The sequence below is a fragment of the Microcebus murinus genome, chromosome 11 (assembly GCF_040939455.1).
Source record: "Microcebus murinus isolate Inina chromosome 11, M.murinus_Inina_mat1.0, whole genome shotgun sequence".
Lineage (NCBI taxonomy): Eukaryota > Metazoa > Chordata > Mammalia > Primates > Cheirogaleidae > Microcebus > Microcebus murinus.
This window is the reverse complement of record NC_134114.1, coordinates 64,371,038-64,385,383: the sequence shown is the minus strand read 5'-3', so window position 1 is coordinate 64,385,383 and position 14,346 is coordinate 64,371,038. Positions and strand designations below refer to the sequence as shown.

Sequence of the window (14,346 nt, the reverse complement as noted above, 5' to 3'; positions counted from 1 at the left end):
GAATTTAAGATTATGCAGGATGGTTTAGATGAATTCCTTTTAACCTTTTTTTCTGCTCAGCACACACAGCTGGCTCCTATCAGAAGCATTTTTCATTAGAAACAATGTATTTTTTCTCAGGCTAAGGGGATAGATAGGTTTGCATTGATGGTGAGGCAGGTCCTGTCTGTGTCTTCTCTAGCTGGAAACTGCTGATTACTGTTAGGGTCTTAGTCTCTCAATATAGATAGTCTTTCCAATTTTTTTCCTCAGAAAGTCTTTTTAGTATAACTGTAGAGTACCAATGTTTGTCTTTGAGGTGAGAGCATAAATGCAAAAACTCTGAAATGAATGCTATTATAGAAAAGGAGAAAAGAATAGTGGTAACTTGTGTGCAAAGATTAAGTTGTAGAAAAGTGAAAAAAATTCACATTTTTTTTCTTAAAATGACATAGAATCTAAATGTGTTTTTGTGAAACTCTGTAAGTCATTTTAATTGAAATTGACAGTCTGTAAATTTGATAATCCTGGTTAAGCTTGGTATTACTGAATGTGCTAACTTCTACAGTGTTGCAGTATGTTCTTATTATTTTTAAATGATTTAGTGGCTGTTATCCAAACTAGGAAGAAGATTGACAAATATGTTTATGGAAAACTTGTACAATGATGTTAGGTGATTTTATAAAGAATTTTTGAAGGAATAACATGGAAACATCACCAGATACTACATTGCAAAATAAGAACTGGAATGTAAATATTAGTCTTTAAATTCTTACAATACTTGGCTCAGATTGTTGGTTTTGCAGGTTTATAAGACTTTAAAATTTATATCTTGTATTTTAAAAATAATTTAGCTTCTCCTTTCTCCTAATGCTAAATTCATTGGAATAACTGATACCTATTATTATGTGGATCAGCTTTTTTACTTCAGTAGAGTTTCAGATTTCTGCATTATTGTATAACCAGAATATTGCAGAGTTAAATTGAGTAATATAACCTTATGTTAGGGAGCTGCATATATGGGGGGTATTGAATGTAAACTAATGGCATTTACTTGTTTAGTAATTTATTCCGTACATTAAAGAAGTAATTTGTTCGAGTACTTGACCATTATATGTAACCTGAGTTATGGGGGATATAAGAAGATAGTTTGAATGAAAGTAACAAACATGGTAAATAAATGTCTTCAGAATATGTAAACTGAAGCTTTTTATATTAATAAATTTTTCTAGTTCATTGTATCTTAAAGCATATATTTGTTATAGCAAATATGTAAACCTGCAGAAGTCTTTTTAATCAGAAAGTTCAGGGGTTATCATCTAGCTTTTTATTATTTGATTTTGTCTTGTCTCAGAAGTAAGTACTTAATTTATAAAATATGATATTATAAATAGTACCTTTATAATAGTCTATAAAGAAATATGTTAAAAAGTAGAAATTAGTTGCTAGTATAGCAATTTTTTAGATAATACCTCCAACTTACATGTAGATTGCATTCTAAAATGCCTGAAAATAAAGTTTCCTTTTCTTAGAGAAATAATACTATAAATAGCATCTCCCTCCTCCCAAATTTAGCCCATGAAAATTCATTTGATCTGTAATGTAGCATACAGGACCATATGTTTTCAAAGAAAATACTGCTATTGCTAAATAAGTAATTAGGAAAATAAAGTTGAGAAAGTGTTTTATTTATCTTGAATGGTGGTATTTGAGAAAAAAACAGATTTGTGTGAAAAGGAGACTAGAATGGGATGAACTAAGAACAATGAATGGCAAGAAAAGGGACAATACTCAATGAAAAGCAAGGTGCTTAACTAAAGGAGGCTAATAAAAGTATTTCCCATCGCTCATTGTTCTGAGGTCCTGGTTGCCCTAGGAATAGGTAGGTAAAAATGAGATACCCCTGTACTTAGTGGTTTTTTTTTTTTTTTTTTTTTTTTTTTGACATTTTTAAGGGAAACTATCTGCTAATAAGCCTTAGGAAAACAAAGTGTTAGCCTTTATAAAACCCAGAAAATTCTTTGTACCTGTGAGTAGTAAATAATTTATATTTTTATTATTACCAATAAAAACAGACTTTAGAGTAAAACTTTTTCTAAAAAAGCATTGATTATTTTGGACTTCAGGTATATTATCTCAGGGAAAATGTTGTTATTCATATCATTCTATTTCTGCTTATCTGAACTACCATGTAAAACATTATTTCTGTGGCAAAATTTCTTTACCAATTGTTTGAGAACCTATTATGTGCCAGGCACTGTTCTTGTTACTCTGACTGTAATAGTGAACAAAAGGAAAAAGAATCTTTGCTCTCATGGAGTTTACATTCTAGTAGAGATTTATTTCAAGTTACATTTGAAAGATATCAGAAAGTTATCTTCATCACCATCAAGTTGGCCTACATGGAGGTAGGTGCCCATAGTTAGAGCAGCTGGGACTCTACGTTTATATCCAATGACCTGAGTACCCTAAGAGTAGAGAAGGAATATTAGGTTATTAAATATGAAATGTCTGATATCCTTAAGTACTAACTTTGACAGTTGATATCTCTGACAGTTCACTTCGACACTTCTTGTTTTATTTTTACTGTGAAGGTACATCATCAGTCTTTCACATGCACATTTGGGCTTGTGATTATCTTTCAAAATTTTTTTAGAGCAATTTTTGTGAAACCATGGGTAAGTAAAAAGTTGGTGTTATTTTTTAATATGAGTTCTATCGTGGAACCAATGCAGCACAGAAGCTTGAAATATCAGTGAAGTGTTTGGAAAGGATGTGGCTCATGAAGGCACAGTACTTGGATGGTTTGAGAAATCTGGTGACCTTAATCTTGAATATGAGCCACAGTGGATAATGATGAGCTGAAAACTGCAGTGCAAGTGAATCCATCTCAACCTATGCGTGAATTAGCAGTAAGGTTTGACGTTACTATTTCAACAGTATTGGGCCATTTGAAACAAATCGGCAAGGTAAAAAAACTGGATAGATGGGCTCCCCATTAATTAAATGAATGTCAGAAGAGAAATCATCATCTGGAAGGTTGCCTTTCTTTGTTGTCGTGACATAAAGGCGAAACCATTTCTACACCGTATTGTGGCATGTGTTGAAAAGTGGATTCTTTTTGATAATCGCAAGCATTTGGCACGACAGTTGGATAAAGATGAAGTGTTGAAACACAGTCCATAATCAAATATTCGTCAAAGAAAGCTAATGGTGTCATATGATCCAGTGCTGGTATTATCCACTACAACTTCATGAAACCTGGTCAGTCTATTACAGCAGATGTCTACTACAACCAGTTAGATGAAATGATGGGGATGCTTGTGATTAAGCAGCGTAGACTGGTCAATAGAGACAGGCCAATCCTCTTGCAAGACAATGCTCGACCACATGTCACACAAAGCTGCTCAAACTACAGAGGCTGGACTTGTAAACTCTGTGTCATCCACTGTATTCACCAGACCTTGCACTAACTGATTACCTCTTCTTCCAGGCTTTGGACCACTTATTGCAAAGACCCATACTCAATTCTCAACAAGCCATGGAAAATGCCTTTCCCGATTTCATCTACACTCACTCTCTGGGCTTCTTCACTGCTGACATAAACAAGCTACTGTTAAGATGGCAAGACTGTGTGAATAGTTTAAGCACATACTTTGCCTAATTGTACTGCTTCTTGTTTGAGATATAATAAACTACACTTTTGATTCAAATTTGGACATTTCATATTTAGTGACCTATAAAAACTATATTAACCATTTTTAAATAGTGCAGCAAAGGACAACTTTTAAGGAGAAATGATGGGAGTCTTAATCCTTGCCCAACTTTTCCTGAGTAAGGATTCTGATTCTTATTCTGACAGTGTTTGAACTCTTCTGTCAGGGCAGCTCTGTTTTGAAAAGATTTCATTTATTACTACTACTAAACTACCACATTAGCTTAAGTGTTGCATACAGTTTGGTAGAGGCAGTACAGTCAATTGTTAAGTGCATAGACTCTGGATCCAGGCTGCCTTGATTTCAACACCAGTTCCCTCTAATCTAGCTTTGTGACAGGTTTTTAACCTCTCTGCCACATTGTTTTTAAGAGACGGTCTTGCTCACCCAGGCTGGAGTGCAGTGGCCCAACATAGTTCATTACAACCTTAAACTCCTGGGCTCAGTTGTTCCTTCTCCCTCAGCCTCCTGAGTAGCTTGGACTACAAGCGTGCACCACCACACTCAGGTTTGTTTTTTGGTGTGTTTTTTTGTAGAGCCAAGATTTCACTATGTTGCCCATGCTGGTGTTGAATTCCCAGCCTCAAAGCTGGCCTCCCGAAGTGCAGGAATTACAGGTGTTAGCCACTGTGCCTGGCCCTATTTTTTAAGGTTTTTAAGAAATCTGTAAAGTAGTGATAATAAGATTAAATGAGTTAGTTGGTAATGTCTCCTGGCACAGCGCAAATACTAAATGATAGCTGTTACTATTTTCCGTGCTTGATATAAAGTTTAAAAGCAACAAAAGTTGCTTTTCTAGATTTGTTTGCCAAGTACCTTATTTTGTTTGTTTTATACTTTTAAGAACAGTTTGGTATAGTAGAGATCTGAGTTGTAGCTCTGGATATCCACATGCACTGATTTAATCTTGGGGTGTGTGTGTGTGTGTGTGTGTGTGTGTGTGTGTTGGGGGGGTGATTCAGATAGGATGATCTCTTCAGTATTTTTTAATAGGTAAGCATTTTGAAACTTTGGCTGGTTTTGAATACTCAATTGGAAGTTGTTTTCTCTAGAGATTTTTGCTTAATGCAAGTGGTGATCTCAAATTTCACAGATCAACAGTGGGTGTTAGAGATTCTCATTTTAATTGTTGGGCGATTACAGATGATACCCGTGATGTGTGTTGTGTGTTGAGTTATAATTGTTAACTGTTTGACAAATATGCTCAGTAAAGATATATCCCTAAAATAACCTCTACCCTTGCTTTTCATGTCACAGAAAACCTATTGCATAAAATTCCTGTGATAACCTCCTAGTAAAATTTGAGTGAAGTAAACTAGAAATAAATTTCCTAATTAAAACTTAATATGTGGGTGCACTTTTCCTTAATTTAAAAATGTTATAAACTGCACTTAGATTTGCTTTGTTTTTATGTCGTGGTTCATGGAAGACTTCAGATTTTTGTTAATAGTTTTTCACTTCCTTCCAAAGGGTATCTTGTAGATAAGCATGTTATAGAATCAAAATAAATGTTGTAACCAAATTTTATTGGAGTTCAGGTCCTGTTAAGATGGTTGTGTATAGCTCCCACAAAGTTATTTGTGGTTTTTCCTGAACTTTTCCTTCTGCAGCAAAGTTCTATTTTCATTAACTACACACTATTTTAAAGTAGAAGATGGCGGTGAAAGATCAGTTTGTGTCACCTTTGGATTTTTTTTCTTCGTCAAAGCAATGGCAGTCTTGATTGTAACAGAAAATTATCTCGAATTTGGACTTGAAACAGGTAATAGTTTCATACAACTTTAAACATCAGTTTTGTTTTATCTAGTGTTAATATTTTTAACCTCAATGTTGAAGTATTATATCTGATAATTTTTTAAAATTAAATTTAGTTATATACTCTGCAGTGTTCTAAATAATTAACCTTTATTATTTTTATGATCTTTTTTCCCTTTGTTTTAGCTAAGTTTTTTATTAACCTCTTTCCAAAAATACTGTCTCCTCATTTTTCTTACAGTTAAATAAGTTTCTGTAATGCTAAAGTTTACTCACATAGTTAAAGAATTAATGCAAATTTTATGCACACTCATGGAATGTACAAATATCAAAGGGATGTTTTCAAAGACTGTTCCTGCTAATAACCAAATTTTATTGCATTATGGCATACTAATTAACACATGAAAGAGCTAAGCTAGTCACTTCAAAATTTAGATGCTCTGTTTTCTAGTGTTTTATTTCCAAGGAAAGATTCTGTATTTTACCCTAGTGATAAGAGTAATCTCTTTTTTTTCTACAGGGTTTACAAATTTTTCAGACAGTGCGATGCAATTTCTTGAAAAGCAAGGTTTAGAATCTCAGTAAGTTTTTGGAAAATTAAGCATTTAAATTTGCTATTTTTAATAAAATAATATTTACTATAAATGCTTGTTTTAAATCAGTGAAAAGAGTTCTTTTTAAGTTGGATTGTCACTTCTAGAAATATCAGTACTCATAATTTTTACAGCTATGTAAAATTAGTATCTTTTATAGAATTCTTATATAGATTTTATTTTATTTAATTCCTCTGCCTTCAGAAATTAAACTAGATATATGTCCAAATCATATTTTAATTTCGTATTGAATATGTAAGTTGGGTTGTTATGACTGTAACTAAAGTGATAACCTGGTTTAGTTTACAGTTCACCAAGATCCATTATAGGTACTTGAATAGCAGCAGTCTTTTTGTAAAAACTTGTTTGTTTTACTGTTATTATTGTGATTTGTAAAGTAATCAATTAGAAGAAAGGAAACTCTTAGAAAATTAATTATAAAAATTGATCAGCTTTTTTAAAAATTTTATTTTTAGGGGTCCTGTTTCAAAACTTACTTTCAAATTTTTCCTGGCTATTTTCTGTTCACTTATTGGGGCTTTTTTGACATTTCCTGGATTACGGCTGGCTCAAATGCATCTGGATGCCCTGAATTTGGCAACAGAAAAAATTACACAGTAAGCGGAAAATGTACATAAGCACATGCAGATAAATATATGTTTTCCATCTTAATGAAGGTATATTATTGTAATGTAATCATAAATTATTGTATTGAAAATTAATAATCAAATAACCATTTGATGTTACACTACTTTCTCTTTCAAATATCAGCAAGTTTCTTTTATTTGCTTCTAAATTTTGTCTTATATTAAAAAATACCATTGATTAGGATTTCTGTTTTACCTGTTAATATGGAAATACCCAAATTTATGTTAGTTCTTTTGAATTCAGATGCTTATGATACTGCAATCTCTGCAACTGAACTGAGGACCTAAGGAAATTTCTCTGTAAAAATTAGATCATTTTACTTAAGAATACTGATCTAAATATTATTTAAATTTATTTAAATAACTTAATGTCTCATTTTAAATATATTAAAACATTTTCCAGATGAAAGCTTTATATAATAAGAAATGTTTATTTTCCTTAAGTCATTGATCTACTTATTAGACTCTTGTTAAAATTATACGTTATTTTATTGTGAGACTGCTAATATGGTATGAAGTTACATATTGTAGATTACTTTGAACTAACATTCTATTTTAGTTTTGAAATGGAGAAAATCATATTGAATCTCTCCATATAGTTCAAAGCCCATTTACTATATTCTTTGTGGTTGTCATTGTCACAGATTTTTGTTGATGTAGACATATTGACAGAAAGGCAGGCTTATATCTACTTCAACTCAATTCAGATCAAAGTTCCTGTCTCATCGTTTTGTTTTGCAGTGGAAGCCCAACTTGAGACTATTCCATTTTGATATGCGTATTTATAGTCATTAAGTTCTCTGGGTGATTGTATTTTCTAACATTTCTGCTCTTTAAAACCCTATTTTTAATGATGCCAATTTTTTCACATTCTCTTTTACCTGTGTCATTTTCCTTTAATTTAATTTTGACAGCCTTTTTTTTTTACCTCACCTCCATTTTTCTACATATTCTTTGTGCGTGTGTTTACTTATTCTCACCTCCCACTACACACTCCTTCTTCCCTCTCTTTTTTCCCTCCTTTTACTCAGCATGCTTTTGGCTACATCCTGCCTTTCTCCCACCACCCGTCTCTCTAATGGCTTCTTTTAAAACAAAACCTGGTTCTCCCCCTCCTCTCTGCACACACACTTCAGTCCACTAACCCCAGTGTTATGATTTAAATAAGCTGAAAAGGGTGGGTGGAGGGGAGCCCTTCACAAGCTACTGAAACCGCTGTGGGCTGCTCCTTGATACTAGAGTGTTCCCTAGCAACACTGCATACCTAATACTGCTTCTTTCTTCCCCCAGATCTGATGGTTTACCCAGGCTGTGGGATGAAAGAATCACTTTATAAAAACATTTAAAGCATTTAGTGGTGGTTGGGGGGGGGGGGTTAGGTCCTTTTAGTGTCCTTTTTAGTAAAACATGGCTTTTTTAAAAGATTTTTTTTCCCTTGGAGATTTGGGATTTTATTTTATTTTCAGTTTATTGTAGCCCCTCGTGTTGTAGCACTCTGCCTTGATACAAGGGTATGGGCAAGCTAGTTCTGTTATGAGAATAACATGACTGGCGCAAAGAGCAGCATTCTGTTCACCCCCTGTGGCCAGGCACTAGGACCTATTTTAATATCAGGTTAGAACCAGAGTTCTACCTTTCCCTGTCAGTTGTTTATGGCTTCCTGACTCAGTCCTGTTTGTGTACACATCACTGTCTCTTGCCTATGTAGTGATATTTTAAAATGCGTATGTTTGTATGTGTATTTTTAATCCTCCAGTTTAGCCCTTAAGTGTGGTTGATAATGAAAGCAGTACATGGTAATAAAATAGTCTGAAGAATTTGCCTTTTTTTCTAAAATAAGAAAAATTTTTGCCAGCCATCTGTCTCTGTAGATTACAAACTTGAACAATTAATAGTGAAATTACGGCTCAGTCCTGAAACTCTTTGCTATATTAGGTATATTGCCTTGTCAAGAGTAATGTAAATTTTCTTGACATATATATAGGATGAGTAAATTTCAGATATGTTAATAACAGTTGAAAAAGAAATAAAAATGTGGAATCACTTATGAGTTTAACAATGTAATTTAAACATGATAATGATCATTACATATTGAAACATTTCCTCAGTTTACAAGTTGTTGCAGTAGGTTCCTGCTGCCATATGCTTTCTGGTGTTATGGAACTGGCTAATCACTGTCATTTACTTGTAAATAATGACCAGGCACTTTGATTCAGTTGACTCTACCATTCTGAAAATCCATTAGATTCATTGACTCTCTAAAGTTAGAGAATCATTAAAATATCTGCTTATTGAATCAGGGATATAGTATAGGATTATTAAAGAATACTAGAATAGAAGTGAACAAATCTGGATTTTAGTCCTAGATCTGCCCCTAACCTATTATGTTGTCATGAGCAAGTCTTTAACTTTCCTGGATAAAAATTTAAGATAACGATATAGTTTTTCATGGGCTCAAATCAGTGTTAAATGATAACGATAACTGTAGAATAATAGTGACAGTAGTACTATAATGTAACATACTGCAAATAGTTCCTGCCTTCATTTTAGTAAGACTAAGTTTCTGTACTTTTTTAAGCACATGTTGTTTCTGGATTTTTATGTTTATTTCTTACATACTTTCAGAACATTACTTCATATCAACTTCTTGGCACCTTTATTTATGGTTCTCCTCTGGGTAAAACCAATCACCAAAGACTACATTATGAACCCACCACTGGGTAAAGAAAATGTCCCTTTGTAAGTATGGGTATTTGAGGGCTAATTTTCAGTTCGTTACATAATCAAAACTGCTTTCCTAAATGTTATTTGTAAAGTTCTTAAATGATAAATTAGGACACTGTATTTTTCAAACATCAATAGAAATGCTACAAGATGTGATATAAAATTAAAGCTACAGGCCATCATTTAACCTTGTTGCGATCTTTGTTAATGAATGTTAGTGATTATTACCTTGCACTAATACTATCTTGCATACTTGTAAGTTTTTTCTCTTCTTAATGTTCAGTTGTTGTCATCTGACATTTTTCTGTTGTCATTGTGCCTATTGTTTAGATACCTTCTGATACCTTCTGCAGATCTTTTATTTTTTTTAATTGTGAAAATTATGGAGAAAAAAAGGATAGTATAAAGGGAAACTCATACGCTCATCACCTGTATTTAACAGTTGTTCACATTTTCCATATTTACTTCATTAATTTTTTGGGTTTTGTTTTTTGATGAAGTATTTTTCAATTAAATTAGAGACATAATAATTTTATCCCTAAGTACTTTAATATGCATCTCTAAAAATTATATTTTTCTACATAACAATATTATCACATGTAAGAAAATTTAAAATAATGCTTTAACATTATTATCTAATACTAGTTCGTATTTCTCCAGTTAGCAAACCGCATTTTAACAGAAGAAGATGGTAAGGAAACATAGAAACAATTTATTAAAAGGCATTAATAACTATACTTGATATGTTAACTCATTAGCCTTGTGGAACTATGTTTGAGTATTAGAAAGATTCAGACAGAGGTCGTTCAAACTCCAGCTCTGCCTCTCACTAAAACTGTCAGTTGAGGTAGATATTTAACTTCTCTGAGCCCCTGTTTCCACATCTGGAAAATGAAGATAGTAGTATCTACCTCACAAGGTTATCATTGGAATTAAATGAAAGAACACATGTAATGCAACCAGCTGGAAGTAAGTGCTTAATAAATATTCCTTTCACTGCTTTGCCTCATCAAAATTAAAGTAGAAAAACTCGAGTAGTCATAGATTCCACAATGCACATTTTATGTACTTCTTTTAGATCTGGGTTACAAATTCATTTGTTTTGGAGTATATAATTGGTGATGACCATGACAGTTGTTTGTTTGTTTGTTTACAGTTAATTCTATTGAACTAGGGAAATATTCATTGAAGAAGCAATATTTTTTTCCCCACACAACTAAACCTTAATGGTAATTTTAACTTGACAGATACCCTAAGTATTTAAATATAATTCTAAGGATCATAAGTTTCTAGACAAAATCTCAGAGAAACTTCTAATTCATGTCTTCAATGCTAAAAGCATTCCTAATCCTTCCTTGAAATTTGGTTATAAAAATTGGATTTCATATTCCTGTAATTATGTTCTCTGATTTTATATTGACCTTAAATTGAGAAAACAAGGAAAGTAGTATTTATGATATACCAGTTATGCTTAGGTATTGATACTTTACATATTTTTTACAAATTATTTTTACAGTAATTGTCTATTGTGGTTGCTCTTCTCATCCCATTTTAGAGATGAAATAAGAGACTCAGAGTTTAAATAATTTGGCTAAGGTTATTCAGGCATATTTGGTATACATAAAACATTTGGTGGTTCTATACTTCCCACTCTCAGCCTGACTAAACTTTGCATGAATTTATTAGTAGTGAATACTTAATGGAATAATGGGATATGGAATAATGGAATAATGGGATAAGGAACTTTCCTCTTGGTGTATATTAAATTACAGGAAAACCGTTGTTCATAAATGAAGACTTGAGGTCCTCTTCATATAGTTTTCTTCCCTCTTTGACCCATCTGCATTTTTGAACTGTTGCATAAACAGATGAAACAAAATTGTATACTTTCATGTCTTTTCTGCCTTTTCTATTTCTTGTATTATTCTTCAACATTATTTCCCCAGTTTTTAGTTTAGTTTCTTTCCTAGGTGCTTGCTACTAGACAGAGGTTGGGAGCCTGTTTGAGGGAGAAGTATTATGAGGTTTTTTTAAAAAAATCTTTTCTCATGTACTCTTTATATTCATGTATTCCACCTTCATGTTCTTAAGAATTTCAGGGAGACCATGTCCCTGCTAAGTTCCAGGTCCTATCTGGCAAAGCAGTCTGCATTTTAAGAGTCATATTAAGTGCCTGATATGTGCTATAGATTAAACTAAATACCAGGGGTGGTCTAGTCATTACTTTTGAATTACTCACAATGTAGTCTTTTATCAGGGAAGAAACCATGGTCTTTTATGAACATTAAACCCCAAAAAACTTTCAGAAGTTAATTTTCCCTTCTTTCTAAACCCTTTAAGGAGCCCTCACCAGTGATCTAGTTTCTGAAAAGATGTCCTAAGGGTACATCCTTTCACCTGGAATCCTCACCTTAGCCTTGAGGAATTGCTCAGAACTGAGCCAGCTTCAGCACAAAGCAAGTTAAGTGAATTGTAGAGGAATCTGAGGCATCAGATTTCTTCATAATGTATCAGAATTTTTATTAATAATTTTCCCATTGTTCCAGTTAGAAACTCAGCAGAGTGAGGATCTCATCCAAATATGTATATAATCAGACTAAACTATAGCCAATGATAGGTCATTAACTTGATTAGTTCCACAGGCAATCTCTGCAGTTTTCTTCTTTCTTCCCCCTAGTCTCTAGTTTAAGGGCCCCCAACTTCTAATTTTGTGTCACAGCCAATTTTTCTTCCATAGAGGAGGGTAGAAAAGGATCCCAAGTATTTCTCTACTTTTTCCTTCTAGATATGTTTCTTCTTATACTTTTATGATACATTTATCTATTTAGTTCTATTATATAAGTGAAAGTATTATATAGATAAGTCTATGGCCGAATGGGATTCTTTTATGTCTCCAACTGTAGCTAAGAGTAGATTTCTTTTATATGGTGAACATTAACATATAACTAGCATGCTAGAATATTGTGGTCTTTGAGAGCACCCTATCAACTTTTTGATCTGTAGAATGACAGAAGCTACATTCGATACTCTGCGACTCTGGCTAATAATCCTGCTGTGTGCTTTACGGTTGGCCATGATGCGTAGTCACCTGCAAGCTTATTTAAACTTAGCCCAAAAATGTGTGGATCAGATGAAAAAAGAAGCAGGGCGAATAAGTACAGTTGAGCTACAGAAAATGGTAAGTTTTATACCATAGTCAAATTGAAAAATAGCAAAATCTGTGTTGTTAAAAAAGAAGAATTTGGTTTCCCTTAATAGACAGTAATTAATGTTTTAACACATAGTATTCTTATTGTAAATAAACTGAATAATCTAAAGCTGACATATCAAAGAGACTTTGATCTGATTTTGGTGCTAAGTTAAGAAAGGATCTCAATTCCTCTTCCGGCTGTCTTAAGTGCTTTAAGTAGGATACAGTTGGAAGATATAAAGCTGTGGTATGCCTACCATTGCTAAAAGGAACTCTTCTAATTGATTTGAAAGACATAATATATTGTTCAGACTTTATGACTTAACAGATAGGAAATACTAGTGGCTAAATTTACTTCTTTTAATTCCATGTACTTGAACATAAAATATAAGTATTTAACTTAATGAGGATTCCAGAGAAGGAAAGGGATAGGAATCCATCTACTGTTATAGTAGAACTATAACCTGATAATGTGTTTTTTTGAGACAGAGTCTCACTCTGTTGCTTGGGCTAGAGTGCCGTGGCATCAGCCTAGCTCACAGCACCTCAAACTCTTGGGCTCAGGCAATCCTCCTGCCTCAGCCTCCGAGTAGCTGGGACTACAGGCATGCGCCACCATACCTGGCTAATTTTTTCTATATATATTTAGTTGTCCAGCTGATTTCTTTCTATTTTTAGTAGAGACAGGGTCTCACTCTTGCTCAGGCTGGTCTCAAACTCCTGAGCTCAAGCAATTCTCCCACCTTGACCTCCCAGAATACTAGGATTACAGGTGTGAGCCACCGCACCTGGCCTGATCATGTCTTTTTCAGCGATTTGGTGTTGCGTTACCTGTTTTTGATTCACTTCCATGGTCAGGGGCATTTATCAAGATTTAAACACTTTTTTTGTTTCACCTTTCATATATTTTTATATTCTCCATATTTGACTTTAATCAAATGTGTTCATGTAGAATGGGGATTTAATATTGATTTATGAAGAGTTTATGGTCATATATAATGTTGTCTACTATTGTTTAGTTTGATGTTTTAGGTAGATCTTACAGATGTAAGAATTTTGTTGTTGAGATGTAAGTGAATGTACACTGTTTAAATTTTAATGATTAAATTTGTATGTATACAGAACTAATATATACATATATATTAATTTCTGTGTATAAAGAACTAATTTTATGGAATCTATATTAATATTCTCACATTTTAATAACTAATTTTTCAAATGGGGCCTTTCTGAAGTCAGTTTTCATAAAGGGGACATTTATAATGGAGTGCAAACTTATTAACATTTAGCTTCCTTCTCATGAAAGGATTGCTTATCTCTTAAGCATTCCAGTTTGACAATTACATGAAAGTTTAATTCACTCATAACATGTCAGCTGTATTAGATACTTAAGAATATTGTTGGTTGCAGGTGGCTCGAGTCTTTTATTACCTTTGTGTCATTGCACTGCAGTATGTGGCACCTCTGGTAATGCTGCTTCACACAACTCTGCTTTTGAAAACATTAGGTAGGCATGCCCTGGCAACTGGGAAACATCTTTTATTTTCTACCTGTAATTAATAATACTTTTCGTTACCTACAAAGGAGTATGCCTCTTAAAATTGTTTCTCTTTAAAAGTTTTAAGAAGCATGGCACAGTTTTAGCTGTGAAAGTTCATTGATAATCTTGATTTAAAAACTGAGGCCCATATGGTTTTATAACTTTGTGCTTTATTTATAAGAATTGTTTACTAAAGGTTAGT

The 14,346-nt window shown here is 33.1% G+C and overlaps 1 protein-coding gene across 8 annotated transcripts in view; it reads left to right on the top strand.

Moving 5' to 3' along the window:
- The window catches only part of TMEM161B (transmembrane protein 161B), an 82,020-nt gene that overhangs the window by 54,767 nt on the left and 12,907 nt on the right, over positions 1-14,346 (top strand). For 6 of the 8 annotated variants that reach the window (XM_076008159.1, XM_076008158.1, XM_012781462.2 and 3 more), the window contains 6 exons: positions 5,306-5,457; positions 5,971-6,031; positions 6,520-6,660; positions 9,316-9,429; positions 12,418-12,592; positions 14,015-14,111. In XM_076008159.1, the coding sequence (XP_075864274.1) occupies positions 5,306-5,457; positions 5,971-6,031; positions 6,520-6,660; positions 9,316-9,429; positions 12,418-12,592; positions 14,015-14,111 (740 nt within the window). The remainder of the gene's footprint in view (positions 1-5,305; positions 5,458-5,970; positions 6,032-6,519; positions 6,661-9,315; positions 9,430-12,417; positions 12,593-14,014; positions 14,112-14,346) is intronic. The other 2 variants (XM_076008162.1, XM_012781464.2) reach the window with 2 other exon arrangements.